Below are 18,531 nucleotides of genomic sequence, written 5' to 3'. Positions count from 1 at the left end.
TTCTACCAATAGAGGTCAGTGTAGCTGCGTTCAAAGAGGTTCTGTTAAATGATGAAGAATGGATCAATGCAAACAAAACACAAGGTGACATGTTGTTTACTTCAACAAGGAGTGTATACTTTCATTAGGGTTTGTTTGTTTGTTAGTTCGCAAGATTATGTAAAAATTTCGATTTACATTAACTTTGTGGAGGGGTGGGGCATGACCCAAGGAAGCGCGTTCTCAGCATTTTCCTTGATTTCTCATACAATAATTATTGAATCTTGAGGAAATATCAGGCATGTTTAGGGGACTGATATTCAAATTTTAGTCAATTTTGTGCAGATCCAGATACAAATCCAGATCTAGTAAATGTGTAAATTTGGTTTCATAAGGAGACTGTTGGGCCTTGGTGGAGGCATGTGCTCTACTGAGTACCAATTGTTTTTTTGTGTTACTCCCATTTTTAAAAATAATCCAAACAAATTTTTCAAGATCAAAGATTCGGTTATATGACAAAATGTTCAATTAATCTTCTCTATTGAAACTATCTATTTTGTTTACCTATGTCTGTCTTTGTGATAGATATTTCAGTGACATGTCAGAGCGCAACAAAAGAGGGACACGTGCTCCCTCTTGTGTTCACTGTTAGCTATTGTTGGCTGAAAGAACTAAAACTGTAAAGTAATGGTTTCATTTAAAAAAGATGTGTCCTTTTTGGTAATATTTTTTCTAAAATGAATTTGACATTTAAACAATAAAACACTGCCTTCAATTTTTGTGACTGGATGCAGAAATTTACAAACTGAAGTAAAAACTAGCTCACAATACTAAAGAGGGTTCACCCTTATAATTTTGTGACTTGCTGAATTACAAAGTCATCCCAAGATGATCAACCAGTTATGAGAATTCCTGTTCACAGTGAAAGTAAATAGCTGCATCTAACTGTTAATCCATAGTAATACATTATGTTTGCATTATGTCGTAACTAACCCCTTACATCCCTAAATGCATTCCTGTCTGGTTTCTGTGCTATATGTCAGTATTTGTACAGCCACTGTTTGGTCATTTCAGCCTCACATACACTACAGTAAGTAGCTCTGTTACTCATGGTAATGCTGCTCTAAGCATAAATGTTATTAAAAGATGATAGCGTTTGGGGTTTCCCATGTTGAGTCACACTTCTTATTATTCAGTGAATATTAGGATCAGTCCAGACAGCTGTGGACTGTAGACAGTGGATCTTAATTCTTTTTCTTTTTCTCAGTAATACTTTCAGAGTGAAGAGGTCGCCAAAGAAATCCCCACTGTCTGAAACATCACCGGTGCGTACTTAATGCTGACCTAACTATTTCAGGTATTTCCTCCTGCTCCGTCTGACGGTATAATTTTTTTGGGGTTGCAGGATCCTACGTCCACAGATGAACCCTCCTCCCTCCACCCTAAGGACGACCACGCCACAGACGAGGAGAAGCTGGCCTCCTCCACCAGTCACAAGTGGGCCGCCCTGCATGACATGGATGCAGAACTGAACTCTGACCAACAAGACTTTCCTCAGCCGTCCGACCTCACGTCCTTCGTTAATGAGATCAGTCTTCCTCATCAGAGTCTAGGTGAGTAACATTTGTCCTGAGATCCGATCACTCAGACCACATACAGAGGTGGTCTAGGACACATGTGGACCCATTATTTTCGCTGCGTGATTGCAAGTGTGTCCTGGGCTTCATATCGATATATAGCCTACTGATATCTCTGACTCGCTACAGTTTCACTATGAATCCAAAGTATTTTAACATTTGTGAGTGTCCATATGTTGATTTGATGGGTACAAACAACAAAATTTGTTTCGGCTCAAATGACATATAAAATTTTTTTTACAAACAGCTGGAAAGTGAGATCTCATCACATTTTAATACACAGGTGGGATCACACAAACTTACACTTGTGATCAGATCTCTCAGGCAGATTGTACTACCAGCTCTCAAGGGGGCCTAGCTCTCTAGGATCCCTGTTTGTACTTTCAGCCATCTGTGTCCGAACAAACGCTAACAGCGATCACAACATGCTACAGACAGGCTTAGAGCTTATGTTTGGATAAACCCTCATGTACAACAATCAGTCACTTAACTCTTCATTCATCTGGCATTATTATTGATTTCTCTTGTACAATTGCAAAAGGCTTGCTGGCCCAGTTCTCTGCCGCCCCCTGCCCTCTGCATGAGCCACCTCTTCCCAGAGGCTGTGGACTCGACCAATCTGGGTCACAGATGAAGGCGAAAAACAGAGCACTGCCTCGGCCTCTGATGCCGTCAGTCCACAGCTGAACACTGGCTAACAAGTCTCTCCATTTGTTCCTCTGCATCACAAACTTGGTTTTGTCTTTCTGTGGCAGTGCAAGACTATGAAATCGAGTACATGGAGAAGATTGGCTCCTCTACGCCTGTGAGTTTTTGGTATAATTCTGAAATTTTGTTTGCGATATGTGAGAAAGGCTTAAAAATGTGTTAATGTTTTAATGAATTGTGTGTCTCGCAGCCACCCTCAGCGAAGAAGCCATCTTTGTACCTGAATCTGGATTCAGTGTCTGACAAGTTAACCAAGAACATGGGTGCACATGGATCTGAGCCCAGCTCCCCCTGCACAGGGTACACTCTATACTACTACTACTACTGCTACTACTGATAACCCTACTACTAGCCCTACTACTAGTACTACTAGTTATTTTCAAAATTTTACTTTGATGACAGCCAGTTGCCATAGGCATGTGTTTTTGGGTTACTAATCCCATACAATTAAAAAATAATACCTCAGCAACATTTTGGTTATTAAACTGCAATGGTTAGTGGAGGCATTCCCCTGCAGGGCAATAACTATAGTTTTGTAAATGTGTAGTTACTCTGAAGTATTTCACAAGTTGTATGTTCAATGTACAGGAGGATATACCGTGCAGTTTTAGTTTGACTTTACTGGCATATCTAACATGCCAAGTCTAGACCACAATGATTTTGATTGCACGATGATTGCATACAGCTTCATGATGTTTTTAATTAACACTCTCATCAATCAAACCCAGTGCATTACATTTCATGAACCTCTTTCTCCTCCTCCTCTCTCTCTCCCTCTCGTTCTGTGCAGGAGCTTTGAGGAGATGGAGGCCCAGATATCAGCATGTATAAAGACACCGGTGCTGAGCTCCCGGCCCGGACCTGAGGGCTCTGCCGGAGACAAGGGCAGAAAGAGAGAGAGTGAGTCTCTCAGCCGAACTCAGAGCTCGGAGAGGGATGAGCAAGTGAGTCAAAAACATTTTATCATCACATATGCCATTACTGTGTCTCGTCACCATCACTTGAAGAGAATCTGTCGATGTTGATTTCATAACATTCGCACCATGTTATTGTACAGTCACAACTGAGAGACCCAGAGTATGCTCTATCGCACGCCGTGACTTGGCCCTCCGCCAGTCGTAATGATTCTCATTAAAGCCGAGTCACTGATGACAGATAGTCACTTTGCCACACCAAGTTTCCAGCTAGAACCCAGTGACCTAGCTCCCAATGCTGCCACTCAAACAAAAACTCAGCGCTTTGCTTTGCCATGCTGACCCCTGCCCTCCTCCCTGCCCTCTGCCTACTCCTCCTGGTGCCCTTCTTAGTCCCCTAGCCAGGGCCCCATGGAGGCCCCTGCTCCTGTCCCGGCCATGCCCCTGTTAGACAGGCTGTCTGAGTGTGACGACCCTCTGCAGTACCTGGAGCCTGACCTGGCCGAGACCAACCCCACCGCATTCGCCCAAAAGCTACAGGTGTGTTGACAGCCCACTTCGCTGGCCCATTGTGTGGCCCTGATGTGTGTTTTTGTTGTTCCCATTGTGTTGCTTCATCACATCCGACATATTCATTTTCCCTTACTTTGGCTTAAGATCGATGGTGTGTGAAATGTAGACAGCAGGAAGTGTGTGTGCTGAACTTTCAATATGTTTTCCCTTTGCTCTCTCATCCTTGGGCCGCAACCCCTCCCCCTTGCCTCCCTTACCCTTGAAATCCATCAACCCCCCCCCCCCCTTGAGTGCGGCCCAGGAGGAGCTGGTGCTTGCTGCCCTGAGGATAGAGGCTCTGCAGGTAGCCAAAAACATCTCTCAGTGCCCCTCCCTCTCCACTGTAAACCCCCAGGTACTGCGCTGAATCAGCCTGCACCTGCTCTATGTGCGTATGTGTGAGTTTGCGTGTGCGTATGTGTGAGTGTGTTTGTGCGAGCAAATGTGCATCTTGAATGAGCGATTGCATAATAGCAGGTGTGTGTAGGGGCACACACCTGAGGGACTGCAGTGTGTGTGTGTGTGTGTGTGTGTGTGTGCATGAGAGTGTCTCAGCCTGCTTTCCCCTCTCCCTAAACACACCATCCTGAGTGTGTCTGTGAACCCATGGCCTTATTAACATGGCGGCTGCACCACCACATCCGCAGTCCCGCCACCTCTTCAGTCCCCACATATGAAATCTCTTATTAACATGGCTTCATGCGTCCCGCTCCCATCCCCGACCAGCAGCTAGCTCTTCCAGGTTGACTCCTCAGGAAACAGGAGTGCTGTGCCTTGGCAGTCCCTTGCCTTTACTATGCATGCTGGGCAACATTCATGTTGTCTGTTCAGGCTTACATGAGCATGAATGTGACTGGGAACGTCTCACACTCAACAGCAACTGAGGAGGTATATGGACGTGACTCACACAGATGCAGTTGTTGATGCTTTACTGTCATCATCACCGTGAATCCCAGTCACATTGTTGTTTTGTGATTTGGTTCCCAAACTAACAGCATTAACAAACACTGGGTAGGTGTCAATGAGAGTAATAAGGTTTGGGTTGAAAAGCACCTGTCTAGGCATAGCAAAAGTCTCTTTCCTTCTTTACTTAATGATCAGTGGTAAATCTGCAACATCTAGTCAGTGGAACAACTCTTATAACAGTTGGAGCAGGGCAGGCACTCTCCGGTCCTCTCTACCTCCTTGTCTCATGCTCTTGTCCCACACATTTTACAGTCTCGACTCAAGAAACCCAGCACACGGCGGTGGAATATCAACGGTTCACCTTTATTGAAAGTAAGAGTGACATCACAACCCTGTGATCTGTCCACGTTTTGACCCGACTACAATGCAGTCCTTGGGTTTGGTCGTGTCTGGCTCAGTGCAGAAGACCACTGGATGTGAAGTGTTGACTGCAGGGATCACAGCCCTCAATCGATAAATCAATCAATCAATCCTATTTTATTTGTATAGTCCATATTCACTAATCACAGTTTGCTTCATAGTTGATACATCCCTCACCCCCTCTCTCTGTCCCTCACCCCCTCTCCTGGGACAGACAGAGATGTAATTGATGTCTTTTGTAACAGAGCAACATCAACAAAATATTATAATATTATATACATAAATATATGTATTGTGTTACAATTTATTCAAAATTAGAAAAGATTTGTCTAACATAAATAAAGAGGTATGTGTTGTTGTGTATGTGTAGTAGCCCCAATCTTTGAACAGTTCAGCAAACGATGGGGCTCAAACTCTACACTGTTTGGATATAAATTCAGCTCTTTACCTTCCCCGTGCTGGATTCCTGAGCCAAACAGCCCAAACCATCCAGATACCTAAAGACTGCACTGTATACTTTTGACCCTGTAGACCCCAGAAGATATAGAAAGACGTTTCTTAAGGTCTCCCTACATTTGCCTTCTACCTTAGCTGTATTTGTCCCTGTGAGTAAATTTCTCCATGTTGTAGTCTTCATCCATCTATTACCACACCATTTACAACGTGATAAATAGAGGTAGAAGGATTCTTGAGTCATTGTTGCGTTGTGGGGAAACTTCGGACCCCCCCAGAGCCCTACAGAGAAGAGGAATAAAACCTGGAGAGATTGGGGATGGCAGGAAGAATATGAAAAGGGAAGAGGGGGAGAGGGTGAGGAAGGCATTTATAATACGGTGAAAGATTTGCCAATGTGGTTTGTTCTTGCTCCTGGAACTCTGCTGGATAACTTCTGCTGGATACAGATTTAGTCATTCTCAAGGCAAAGCTAAATGTTGACAGTTCATTAGACATGATGATTTAGGATGATATCGAAATGAATGGTGCTTTTACTATAAGGCTTATATACCAATCAGACAAAGTGGACAACTGTCCCGGGGGCCACAGAGTTTTCAGTTGTGTGGTAATTACTTAATGGCACCACCAATGCACAATTGCTCATTTAGCCCCAGGTACTTCTTGGGGATTGTTTCTGTAAGACGGCACTTTAATGCAACTTGAATTTTCTTTTTAAAACCTCACTGAACTGGAAGAATAAGCCTAATACCGCGCTAAAAGCAAAAAGAGGTTCATGGTTACCTGAACTTGACCAGCTTTTACCTCCGGTGGAATAAAGGAATTATTGCTGCAGCCATACCAAACACTTTACTCTCTTTTCTACGAATTAGTCTCAGTCTCCTTGTCCCCCAGGAGCCTCGACCATTTCATCAAATCCTTCCGTAATCCGGCTCTCCCAAGGATGACTTAATCCCTTTCAGAGCAGCAAATAGAGTTTGGAGGACCAGAAATGGCTTTAGAATTTGGATTGTTTGGGGATTTTGGTTTTGGCCCAGTGTTATGTGTGATTGGAGCTGTTGTTGGGGAGAGTATTGTCCTAAGTTGCGTTGGTCATATCAAAATGCATATATACCTTGGTTTGTTGTGTCTTTCAGTGCACTTCGACGCCATATTAAAAAAAATCGTAACGGTAAATCTTGCGAATTTTCTACTTCACCTCACATTGCAATTGATTCAATCTGCCAACAGGTAAGAACAGTGTAGCATGGGGCTGAATGCTTTAACATGAGACTAACATCTATTTCCCATGTTGCCCAGTTTTCTACCCCACCTCCCTCCTATATGATGCAGTCCTCGCTGTATCAGCTGCTGCCTTCCTTCCCCTCAGCCTTGCCTCGACCCCCCCCCCCCAGTTACATTCCAGCGCCCACGACGAGCAGGAGATCATGACTGCTCGGCCAAGGGCAGCATCAGCCAATCACTTGGCTTGCACTGTGGCTATGAAGACTGTCTCATCCAATCATGCAGCGGCTGACCAAGTCTTCAGGAGCATCACCACCCTGCCTCATTTACATATTAATTTGTTTTGCTGCGTGTTACATTTTGATATCGTTTGATGCTGCCTTGCAGTTTGGTCCAGTAATCTAGTAGAGAATGTGCGTGTGGGCCCTGAGGGTGAGGATGCCCCGTCTGTAGCTCCGTCCAGTTTGTTAATGGTTATGTTTCCTTTCCTCTCCATCCTCTCTCTCGGTTCCTGGAAGCAGCACAGAGACACGTCGTCTCCGGTGGAGAGTGCTGTGTCCAAGAACTCGCTGTACTCCAGGACGGCTACCACCAACTACATCGAAGGGGAGAGTCCCAACCTGCCTAGGGACCTGGACAACTCTCTGGGAATTGCACGAGAAGAGGTACCACAAAACTATTTATTTTATCCTATTAGTCATAAAAACTATGTATAGAGTAAGATATCACTCTTTACTTGATGTTTTTCGTCGCCCTCTTCAGATTGTGACAAAGGAGAAAGAAGTGCTGGAGTGGCAGAGAAAGTATGAAGACAGCCGACAGGAAGTGGGGGAGATGAGGTAAGACGCAGCACGTCGCCTTGTCGTCACTAACATCACTGCGCGGTCACACCCATACGTGTGGGTGTGGGTTTAACACCTTCTGTTCTACAGCAGTGTCATGATGTTTAGTGTCTCTATCCATTCTCTGCATTTAACAAGTCAATTGGTTTATCATGCTTAAACTGACAGACCAAGCCATGGTTAACAGCAGTGTGGCGAGCTCTTCAAAGAACTTCATCTTATTATCAGCGTTAGTGATAGTTCTGGAGAAGAGAGAAATAGATGTGGTTGATATCCAGAGTTAAAAGGTTAGATCTCAATTAAAAGACATATTAAGGGGCTTTAAACTGCTGTCATTTGGATTATTTCAATTGATTGACCGCAACTCAAAACTGGGATTAATTCGACTCGCGTTTACATCCACAAACGATCGATACATATCGGACAAATAGCTGCTAATGGGGGTTAGAGTAGAAGGAGATAGGCTGAACTGACACCATGTTCTCTGCCAGCAGGTGGTGGGTGTGGGTCCAGCTGGCCACAGACCAGTTAGTGTGGATAAGACAGAGCTTACTTCATTTGACTTATTGGGCTCAGGATAAGGAGGAGCTAAAAGTCTAAGGACAAGGCATGGCTAATCAATCCTCTTACCTCTAGTAACCTGCTTTTACCAAAACAAGGCTTCTCATTGGGCCCTGCTGCTCGGCTCGGAGGGCAGGGCACTACCAACAGTGAGATTCAGGTGGACAACAAACACATACAATACTACAGTTGGATAGTGTAACATTTTTGACTAGATGATTTCACCATGAAACCCATTCAGCTAATTTAAACAAGCACTTTTTATCACAAGTTTTCAGACACGTTAAGTGTAAATATGCAAATAAGGTTTATTAAAATGTTGCTAATTTGCATACATAAACAGGGCATAAATCTGAACATAGGATGAAGCCCGCTTCAAATGTAGTTATTATAATTTATATGTTATATAGAGTCACAAATGTTTTTACAGAAGGAAGTTTCTATATCTCTTTGTATCACTATATAATATAAAACAGTGTTAAGAGCCTTTTAAAAATATGTTTTCACCATGTTTGAGCAATAACATGTTCTATAAACCAGGATGTGAATGTTAAATGAACAAACCTCACCACACAGCAACAAAAAACATTCAGAATATAGGCATAAAACTGGAATGTTTGGTGTATGTAAATGCAACCTGGACTTTTTAATGTCAGATATTGCCAGACATATATGATTATGATTTCAAAATTAAAATCAAAAGCCCAAATTGTTTGGCTGTAGTGCCAGATCCACAGCTATCATAAAAAAAATATCCATCCAATCCTGTGTTGTCATTTGGAATTCTTGGTAAAGGGCTGAAAGGAAGCTCTATAAACAAATGTCTGTGTTTACTGATCTAACATCTATCCATATTCTGATGATCTAACTTTCTCATCCATAGGAGAATTGTTGCTGAGTATGAGAAGACAATTGCACAGATGATTGGTGAGTTAATTTCTAAATATAAGTTCACATGAACACTGTTCTGATCACATGGTTACTGTTCCATCAGAATTTTATTTGAATGAATTACTTTTGCTCCCCAGCCTCTGCCACCACTTTGTGCTGCACTTGTTTGATTTGCAAATTAAGCAAAAACATAGAAGGCCTTTATGTTCCCAAATACACTGATTACAGGGCGCGGAGAGTTTTTAAATGCTCTGACACAAGCTAACTTTGCTATCTGCTAACTTTCTCATGTTTGATGGATATGAACCGAATCCTGAAGTCTTTGGTCGGGGCCGTGCTCTCACTTTTGCTCCCTCATGTTCAGCTCCTCTGGACACAGTAAATTCCACCTAGGCCCTTCTCTTTGCATCATTCCTGCCCTCACCTACATCCTCTCCAGCACCTCTGGACATTCTCAGAGTTTTTGCTTTTTTTGCTGCTGTATAATTTCATTTAAAATTTTCATTAAAGCACTGTCACAAAAAAGAAACAACCTGTCTTTACCTGTGTCTAACACTCGGCTCTCTCATGTGTCTTGCCCTCCCAGCTTGACTTAACACAGTCCCTTCTTTTCTGTTCTGCTCCCATCTTTGCCCCTTACTGTTTGATAACTCTGACAGGCATGCCAGGTGAGTAACAAGGACTTGTCCTTCACTTCTTTTTGTGTCAGCTCACGTCTCTCCATCCGTCCATCAAAGAAGGGGCGCAGATGCTCTCACGTTTTTCATTCCAACCAATGACAACTGTTTGTCCATGTTGTTGTATTTCATTTCACTGTATTTTGAGACATTGTATTTTAACAAGGAGATAATTGTTTGTCAGTTTCTATTCAACTGCCTTTATTGGGATTTTCAGTTGTTGAAATTCAGTGCAACATCCTACCTAGTGGAAACCTTTACGTGCACATCTGCACCTTATTTCTGTACTATGGAGGGTTGAGTCATTCAGAGAATTAGTGAGTTAAGCAGGCTGGTCATATAAGCTTGTAAGAGGAAAGGAAAGATGGGAGGGGGTCAAGATACTGTTGAAGCTTTGCCACATTATACTGAACTCTAAGAAAAGCAAAACCAGTGGCCTCTATGGTTCCTCTATGGTTTGCAGATCTCTTTATGTTTTCCATTGTTACGTGTTTTTGTTTGCATGCTACACTGGTTTATAAGAAATACACTTGTAGTGTAGTATAAAGTGATATTAACTCATACAATTTCACAAATCCATTCTGATATATAGACTGTGTCTCAAGTCAGCGAATGCGTCCTTCAGAGAACGAAGTCTAACCGGCCCAAGGAGACCGCCTTCATTGTGTGCTGTGTGGACTGATAAGACAGAACTGAAATGAGTCTGGTCTACAGAGGATTTCTGTCACCGGCGTGCCATGCCCTTATTGCTGTTGCCAAGCAACAGACCTGAAGTTGGACACGACAAGAACGTTTTATTGCCCCTTGTGGTTTTTTGACATCTCGTCACCTGCCGGTGCCTCAACTCCACTCATTACCTCTTCGTAAAAAAGATTTATCAATAAAGCACAATAGATTCTGGGATAGGATGGGCTAGGGAGGATCCACATGTTAAATTCGTTTTTTCTCAGGGGAGGACGGACATATTTGTCAGGTGTGTTTGAAGGAGCCGCTGAAATGGAGCTTTCACGCTCCTATTGAGCAATCAGACTTCAAATGCAGCCTCTGAAGGATGCAGCCCCTGAATTGAGACACAGCTATAGTCCAAATTAAAACATTTGTTTGTACATATGTGTGTTGCTGGGGGTCTTTAAATCATTCATGTGCCCACCAGTACAGCAGACTGTTCAGCACATACTGCAGACTGATGATCTGAGCTACCCTATGTTTGTGTGTGTCCATCAGAGGATGACCAGAAAGAGAAGTCTCTCTCCCACCACACCATCCAGTCCCTGATCGTGGAGAAGGACCAGGCCCTGTCCGACCTCAACTCCGTGGAGAAGTCCCTGGCCGAACTCTTCCGTCGTTACGAAAAGATGAAAGATGTGCTGGAGGGCTTCCGCAAGGTGACTGATACTGACTCATTAATCATTCACTAAACGCAGACATTTGTCATATAATTGTTTTGTGATGACAAGAGATTAAAAGCAACTACTTCTCACTCCATTTCAGAATGAAGAGGTTCTGAAGAAGTGCGCTCAGGAATATCTGTCCAGAGTCCGTAAAGAGGAACAGCGCTATCAGGCCCTGAAGATTCATGCAGAGGAGAAACTAGACAGGTACGTCTACACACACTCTCATTATTTGATGTTTACTCTTCTGTGACTGCGTTTTCCCCCTCAGGGATATCAACACAATACACTAACTACACAGTAACTCACTGTCCAGCTGGAATATGTTTGGATACGGGCCAATGTTATTAGCTAGCAGTGCTTTTACAAGACTCCCCAAGCTTATGGGAGTTACGCAGAGTTCACTTGATTCTCATTGTGTGATTTTTGTGTTTCCAGGGCCAATTCAGACATAGCTCATGTGCGTGTCAAGGCCAAGCAGGAACAGGCCGCACACCAGGCCAGTCTGAGGAAGGAGCAGATGAAAGTGGACTCTCTGGAGCGCACTTTGGAGCAAAAGGTCAGTTGTTCTGAGCAATATGGAAATGAAATGAGAAAAATCTATGTGAATAACCCCTATTTTTCAACCGAAAAAATACTCCTTTCTCATTGACAGTGGAGTTTACCTTTCTGATTTTTTATTTCTTTTTAGCCTGTGTGTCACGATCTAAGTAAAAAATGCAGCGAAAACTGAGCTGTCTTTCACCTTGCTTTCTTGCCTAATTATCGCATTCATTGGATTGTCATGATTTAAGCCTATGTTAGTCGTTGTTTGACCAGTTGAAAAGGGGTTTAGGTATATATATTATTATTTTTATTCTTGTTTTGCAGAACAAAGAGATCGAGGAGCTGACAAAGATTTGCGACGAGCTGATCGCCAAGATGGGGAAGAGTTAGCGGCTGCGTCACATCCGGGCCAAGTCTCAAAGAGAAGACGAGTGGCTGTGGACAAACTACTTAGAAAATGAAGCAGATCAGTTTTATTTATCACTCCACCAAGGACTAATAGAGATCATAGCCCTGAGTGGTTTTGCCGATTTTATTACTTACTGACTTTGTCTACACAGGATCCACAGGAATGGCTTCCTCTAAATCACTCTGTAAATTGTTTTGATGTGTCAGCGTATCGTATCGTAACAGAGGTCTGGTTTAAAGATTTAGAAAATGTACCATATCACTAATGTGTGTGTGTGTGTGTGTGTGTGTGTGTGTGTGTGTGTGTCGATGAGAGAGTGAGAGCATTGTTTGTGGGTGAAAATGATCTATAATGTTGTTGCCATGACAGCCATTGAGGGAGAAGACTGTTTACCCGCTCCTGTTGTCGTCTCAAAGATGGACTTTGACAAAGAGTATCAGAGAGTTAGATTCATTCATAACAGGTTGATACACCACAAAGAGAACTCAAACTATCACAGTAGCTTCCTGCATGTGAAAGAGAAATGTTAATGTTTGTATATACCATAGGAAATTCCAAGTATCTGCATTTTTGATAGTTATTCTGTCATCCTCAGTGCGCTTTTCCTCATGTAACCTTGTAGATATTTGTCATACTTGTCATAGCTTTATCGATGAAATTGTGAGGACTTTATTTTTTTGATTTTATTTTGATATGAGGCAAACTAATCGTGACTGTATTCAGTTGTGGCAAGGATTAATTTAATTTTGGATGGATATGTCCTCGTCCTGCTATGGTGGTTGTGTCACACTGAGGAATAACCTTCTGCACAGCTACTGTACAGCGTCTGCTTACAAAGTGCAATAAAAGATGGCAATACAGCACAACGGTTTCACTCTACTGCTTAACCTGCAGGGCATGTTTTCGAAAGAGGACTGTTGAGCCTTAGTGATAGTATGTGCTCTATTGAGTGCCATTCTAGTTTGAAATAGTTCACAGAAAATGTTATAAATTGAAGAAACCGAATATGTAGACATTTGGTGTCTTTTGGACAGATGACACCCAACATTTTACAATCCCTTATGTATTACTCTAGACACAGAGTTCTTCTTTCCAAAAGTCCAAAAGAAGAAGCTGCAACGACAAAGCAAAACGTTTCCTGAATACAGATCTCAGAGGACAACACCAGTAACCTCAGAGCACCTGGAGTATCAGAGTGATAAAGTGTGAGGGCTGGGACGCAGGTGGAGACAGGGACAGGAAAGGGAAGAGCCACACTCTCGATGGGTGTGGCCACATCAAGTGAGGATAAGTAAGGTGTAAGGTGCAGCATGTGTCCCAGTGCACATCTTTGACTGAAGAAGCTACCACTGCGATACGTACACAGAGTTGTGGGCCCCAGCTGAGGGGCTGCTTGTCTCCTGGTCAGTGCAGGAGGGGCATTGGCTCATCAGATAGCCAAGATTAAGCTCAGGGGGCTTTAGGACCAAACAAGCTGCTTTTCACAGAAGGACCACCGGCACCATGAGAGCTGTCCACTACTGTCCGCTGCTCCTGCTTACCCTGGTCCTGCTAACAACCAACAGTAAGGACTTTATCTTCTTTTTCCCACCATTCTATTTCTTCTAACTGGCCTTTCCTCCTATTGGATCATCTGTCAACTTTGACCTCGGATGGTGTCGCCCTTCAGACAATCGTCGCATTTGTCTGTCTTGAATTTCCAAGAATTGATTTGGCTAATTGTTTTCCGTAAGAGACACAAAGCTGTTGACTGTCCATAAAGCCGGTGCTTTACGCATCGGGACAAGAGATGACACAACATCACTGCATTTCGTTATTACTCAGAACATCCATGACATGTTTTCTAAACCTATTAATTAGATTCCACTGTAAGACCTTATGATGACTCGTATTTTATGCGAAGTCTGCTAATTGTTGTTAATTTCCATGGTAATTATCCTGCTTTTTGCCTCCCTCCCAACTGTCATCCTTTCCTGTAGCAAGCATGCAATCCCCCAGCAGTTAATCTCTTAATAGGCCTGCAGGCTAATACTTAAAGCATGTGTGTGGAGCGGCTGTGCTGTGGGGATAGATTGGGGTCAACAACAAACAGCAGGGGACCTTTATATGGCATGTCAACACACAGAGGAGCACACCAACAGTGACCGAAGTAGACCAGCTATTCAAATTCACCCATGAAATGATGGTTTGCTGTCATTGTCATCGTTTTACATTTCTACACTTTTATAACTTTTGGAAACTGTTACCACTCCGATATGTATACGTAAGGAAACCGTTTGTGTGTCTGTGCATTTTTATCTCGTCCTCCCGCCATCACAACAACCATAAAAGGGCACATTCGGGGTCGAAGGAGGTTATTTTTCGCCAAAGCAAGAGATGTGCTGCTGCAAAAGAATGTTTGAATCTTTAAGTGATTCCTCTTAGTCCAGCTTTGTTCAATCCTCTTAGGACGCTGCTTTTCAGGCAATTTCTGAAGGGCCATTTTAGAATTTAGGAGACGGATAGAGGTTTTCAAAAGGAAGCGTTAAAGTGATATTTTAAAGGTCAGCTCCTTCTCGAACAACCACTTCTTCCTCTGGAGAGCTTTAGAGAGACATTTAAGTGTTTTATGTGCTGAAGTGGACTCCTCAAGCTTTAGCTGAAGGTTAGGAACATGTGTTTTTATATCTGAGTTTAACTATTTGCTTTGTTTGAGAAGACAAAAGGGAGTAATTAATGCTCTGTCTTGCCTTGACTTTACTGTAATTTTAAGGTGTGATTTACCACAACTGTGTGTCCATGCTCAACAAACCCTTAGATCCTGTTTTTTAAAGAGCATAAATCCCAGGCCCTGAATTTATGATAAATGGGACTAGTTAGTTTAAATGTGCCTAAGTATAATGCAGTCTTTACCACGCTAGAGCAGCTGCAGCTATATTGCTTCATTATTGCTTTATTACGCTGTCTATGGTTTCCATAAGAAATACAGCAACCTCAAACATAGCAGGTATGGTAATGTGTAGTAAAGAAAAGGGAACATTTACACAACATATTCCCAATGTCTATGTATGTCTGAGTGATGCTGCTCTGGAACAAAACAGAGACTCTGTGTATGTTGGTATTTTATATCAAATGTTTTAGTTCGAAAAACAGAGCCATCCATCTCCCCTCCACCAGGATAAACCTATATTCAAGAGATCTCTGAGTTGTTGTACCACTTTACTTAGTGTATCATGCATGCACGTGTGTGTTCGTACATTAGCAAACATTTCTTCTCTGTGTCTGTCAGGTGAGGCTCTGCGATGTATTTCATGTATGGGCTCCAACAACGAGGACTGCAACCTACAAGGCTCCAAATCGTGTCCAAGCTTCTCTGACGCCTGCGCTGTGGTGGTGGGCCATGACAGTGAGTCCAACCGTGACAGTGTAGTAGCCTTTTCTTTTACTAGTTTATCTTTTCTATACCAACAATGATAACTGTAAAAACTGTATTTGCATCAGCAAGTGTGAGTGTGTATATTAGTGTGTGTGTGTGTTTTACTTAATGGAGGACAGGCTGCTGCTGTCTAAAGACACACCCCAGTCAGCAGGGGGTCTGAGAATGAAGAGCTTTGTTTCTCCTGCTCGATCGATAACCTAAATTAGGACACAATGTGTTCAAGGCACCGAGACAATTCCTCCTCATGAAATTAAGTTAAAGCTTTTTCCTAATTTAAACATGCACAAAGCAGGAGAAACCATCATGTTGTATGTGCGTTACATCGTAGATACACTAGTTTCAAACTAGGAATCGGAATCGATAAGCAGGAATCGATAAGGAATCGATAAGGAATCGGAATCGTTAAAATCTTATCAATACTCCTCCCTACTAGTTTCCTCACATAAAGTGCATCATAGCCCATCTAAATCAGTCCAGCCAGGCAGTTTTATTATTAGAACCAGTTGAACTCAATTGCTCCGTGTGAGATAGCTGCTAAACCCGTGTACCTGGCTTCTATTCCTGTCTGTTTGTCAGGTGGGGTGATGAAGTCATGCTCCTACAAGTCTTTCTGCAGTCAGGCGAACAGCCAGGGCTACAGGGCGCCGGGCGTCAGAGTCAACTGCTGCTACAGCAACGACTGCAACGTGTCAAGCTTCGCCTCGTCACTGCAGGGACTCAACTATCTGCTGCTGCTCCTGCCTCTGTTGTTCCACTGCTTTTTCAAGTAGATGTTCCGGCTCAACTGCATCGTGCCAACAAGTATCCACCTGAAAGTCTCAACGCCGACCACTGCTGTTCTCAGTCAGTTCGCCCCCCCCCCCCCAAAAAAAAATCAGCCAAATAACGCTGCGTAATTTGACGCTACACATTTTGTCCTACTTTTCACCACTGCACTCAATGTAAATACTGACATCCCAGAGTTGCTGAAGAGCTCGAGGTGCTAGGTGTGACTGCATGAATTATATGCACGATATTGGATTGAATCCATTAAGCGGTGCTCAAGTAGAAGCGACTCTCAGTGGATTTCGCTAAGCCAATAAGTAGAGGATCCTGAGGGAAGCGCTGAAATAACAGGCAGAGATCATTTATTATTTGCTTATTACATTAAAGAGGGGAGAGATGCGGTTCGAGTTCTTTTAGTTCATTTGCTCAACAAACCGTTTGTGCAGTTACAGAACAATAAGCTTGAGAAACTATTGACTTTTCACCTTTAAAGTCACATTTCTGCCGAATCTGTTGTCTCTTTTCTTACCTACATACCCACACGCCAAAGTTATTCTAGCAGAGCTTGTGCTGTAGGAGATGCCAGTAAGGCTAAATATGGCACCAATAGTTCAGTCAACATGTCGTTACATCATCAGCGCCTCCACCTATCAATCACACATCCGATGAGCAGTGCAGGATATCTTGAGAGTTGGCGAGGACACACTTCTCACACACGCAAATCTACACAAGCCTTTTACATGGCAAGGCATGTTACAATGATGAGGTTAATCCACTGCGTTTGAAGTCACTCAAAGAATTACTGAGTTTATAAACAGAGTGAGTACGAGCACACCTCACCACAGGTTGAGGCCTGTACTCTATAAGTCGAGGCTACTGTACATATTGTATAGGAAATGTCTGTGAACGACAATCCACACTGTTTACTGAGGTTTTTTGTGATATACATTCAATCTATAACCTGCAGAAGTTACAGTAATCTATACCGTAAAAAGTCCTATAGCATAAACTGCACACTGTAATCTTATAGTGTGCGCGTTCTGTTTCTTGTTTTTATGTACATTTCTCCTTGTAGATTCACTTTAAAATTCTAATGTAATTTGAACAAAAATAAACTAATTGTGCATATTTTGCCCATTGTACATATGAAATTGTGAGTTAATGTATTCAACTACTGAATGACACAATGGAGCCAATTTAATATGTGCAAACAATATAAAATACCTTTTGTAACTGCATTTCTGCGAATGTCCTTCTTTCACTTCTAATATTAGTACGAAAAGTGGTTTGAGGTTAATTCAACATGCATTAAATCCATATGCTAGACGCGTATATAATAGGTAGAGTATTATTATTAGTATTAGTAGTATTGGTAGTAGAAGTAGTTGTTGTAGTTGTAGTAGTAGTATGTTGTTATTTTATTTGTGTGGCATTTAGAACAATTCTTCATCTATTACAATTATAAATCCTGAGCAGTTAAAGGTGGAATAACTGGACCTGCATGCTTCTTATAACCTTTTACCCATATGAATCAGTGATGCTTTAGAGCAAAATTAGAGCATATTTAAGGATTTAGCAAATCAATAACCAAATTGATCAATTACTTGAAGATTTTGAAGTGTTTTTGTCCTACGATCAAAGTGTTTTTATGATGCTTACAGTAGTTTGATATCAATCTTAAAGCTTCTTTTGTTGATTATAGTTCAGTCAGGAACACCTCGTCATGATTTAATCATTTATTGCACAAAGGGGAATACAGTTATGCTCGGCACGGATAGCTCCATTCTTTGGATGTTCCCTAGATTAGCCATGCAGCACGCTATAGGATACAACAGGAAACACATGCAAAAACCTAGAAACGATGGAAACCTACACCAAGCTAGAAGGATAATATCTACTGTATATGTAGCACCAAGCATGTTGCAGGCCCTTTTAAATAATACTATTATATGACATGAGTACGAGTTACGGAAGTCTCGTGATGAGGCTCGATTAGCGTGGACGAGGTGAGTGCAGTGACGAGCCGACAGCAGGGTGCGAGTGACAGTGTGGCTGAGCAGGGATCAGTGAGGAGGAGGTCATATTTAAAGATACCACTTTGTGGAGAGAATGGGCTTAAATTGGGGAGTGACTGACACACACCAATAAAAACCAGTATCAGTAGACGTCACTCAATGTCCTGCATGAACTAACGCTACTTGTGTTTAATTTATCTCTTTTTTTATATAACGACTGACA

The 18,531-nt window shown here is 42.5% G+C and overlaps 2 protein-coding genes across 3 annotated transcripts in view; both read left to right on the top strand.

The window, feature by feature from the left end:
* Window positions 1-12,970, top strand: part of tacc2 (transforming, acidic coiled-coil containing protein 2) — a 52,866-nt gene extending 39,896 nt beyond the window's left edge. For both annotated transcript variants that reach the window (XM_062400641.1, XM_062400642.1), the window contains 14 exons: window positions 1,247-1,304; window positions 1,385-1,592; window positions 2,372-2,421; window positions 2,515-2,624; window positions 3,115-3,268; window positions 3,632-3,778; window positions 4,053-4,145; window positions 7,315-7,458; window positions 7,556-7,632; window positions 9,080-9,123; window positions 10,989-11,149; window positions 11,256-11,362; window positions 11,594-11,714; window positions 12,026-12,970. In XM_062400641.1, the coding sequence (XP_062256625.1) occupies window positions 1,247-1,304; window positions 1,385-1,592; window positions 2,372-2,421; window positions 2,515-2,624; window positions 3,115-3,268; window positions 3,632-3,778; window positions 4,053-4,145; window positions 7,315-7,458; window positions 7,556-7,632; window positions 9,080-9,123; window positions 10,989-11,149; window positions 11,256-11,362; window positions 11,594-11,714; window positions 12,026-12,091 (1,540 nt within the window). In that variant the 3' untranslated portion in view covers window positions 12,092-12,970. The remainder of the gene's footprint in view (window positions 1-1,246; window positions 1,305-1,384; window positions 1,593-2,371; window positions 2,422-2,514; window positions 2,625-3,114; window positions 3,269-3,631; window positions 3,779-4,052; window positions 4,146-7,314; window positions 7,459-7,555; window positions 7,633-9,079; window positions 9,124-10,988; window positions 11,150-11,255; window positions 11,363-11,593; window positions 11,715-12,025) is intronic.
* A 485-nt stretch (window positions 12,971-13,455) lies between these two features.
* ly6pge (lymphocyte antigen 6 family member pge) lies at window positions 13,456-17,523 on the top strand. The gene is made up of 3 exons (XM_062400640.1): window positions 13,456-13,674; window positions 15,379-15,495; window positions 16,105-17,523. Exons 1-3 carry the CDS (start codon window positions 13,614-13,616, stop codon window positions 16,296-16,298), a joined length of 372 nt encoding a protein of 123 aa, XP_062256624.1. The 5' UTR covers window positions 13,456-13,613; the 3' UTR covers window positions 16,299-17,523.
* Window positions 17,524-18,531: the final 1,008 nt, after the last annotated feature.

This window comes from Platichthys flesus, chromosome 12 (assembly GCF_949316205.1).
Source record: "Platichthys flesus chromosome 12, fPlaFle2.1, whole genome shotgun sequence".
Taxonomy (NCBI): domain Eukaryota; kingdom Metazoa; phylum Chordata; class Actinopteri; order Pleuronectiformes; family Pleuronectidae; genus Platichthys; species Platichthys flesus.
Note: the sequence above shows the minus strand (reverse complement) of the source record. Positions and strands in the feature narration are given on the sequence as shown.

What these genes read in the sequence shown, in the direction of transcription:
- ly6pge (XM_062400640.1), top strand. Translation starts at nt 13,614, where the DNA reads ATGAGAGCTGTCCACTACTGTCCGCTGCTCCTGCTTACCCTGGTCCTG. An exon ending in GGTCCTGCTAACAACCAACA is followed by an intron (nt 13,675 to 15,378) that starts GTAAGGACTTTA and finishes TGTGTCTGTCAG; the next exon opens with GTGAGGCTCTGCGATGTATT. An exon ending in TGTGGTGGTGGGCCATGACA is followed by an intron (nt 15,496 to 16,104) that starts GTGAGTCCAACC and finishes TCTGTTTGTCAG; the next exon opens with GTGGGGTGATGAAGTCATGC.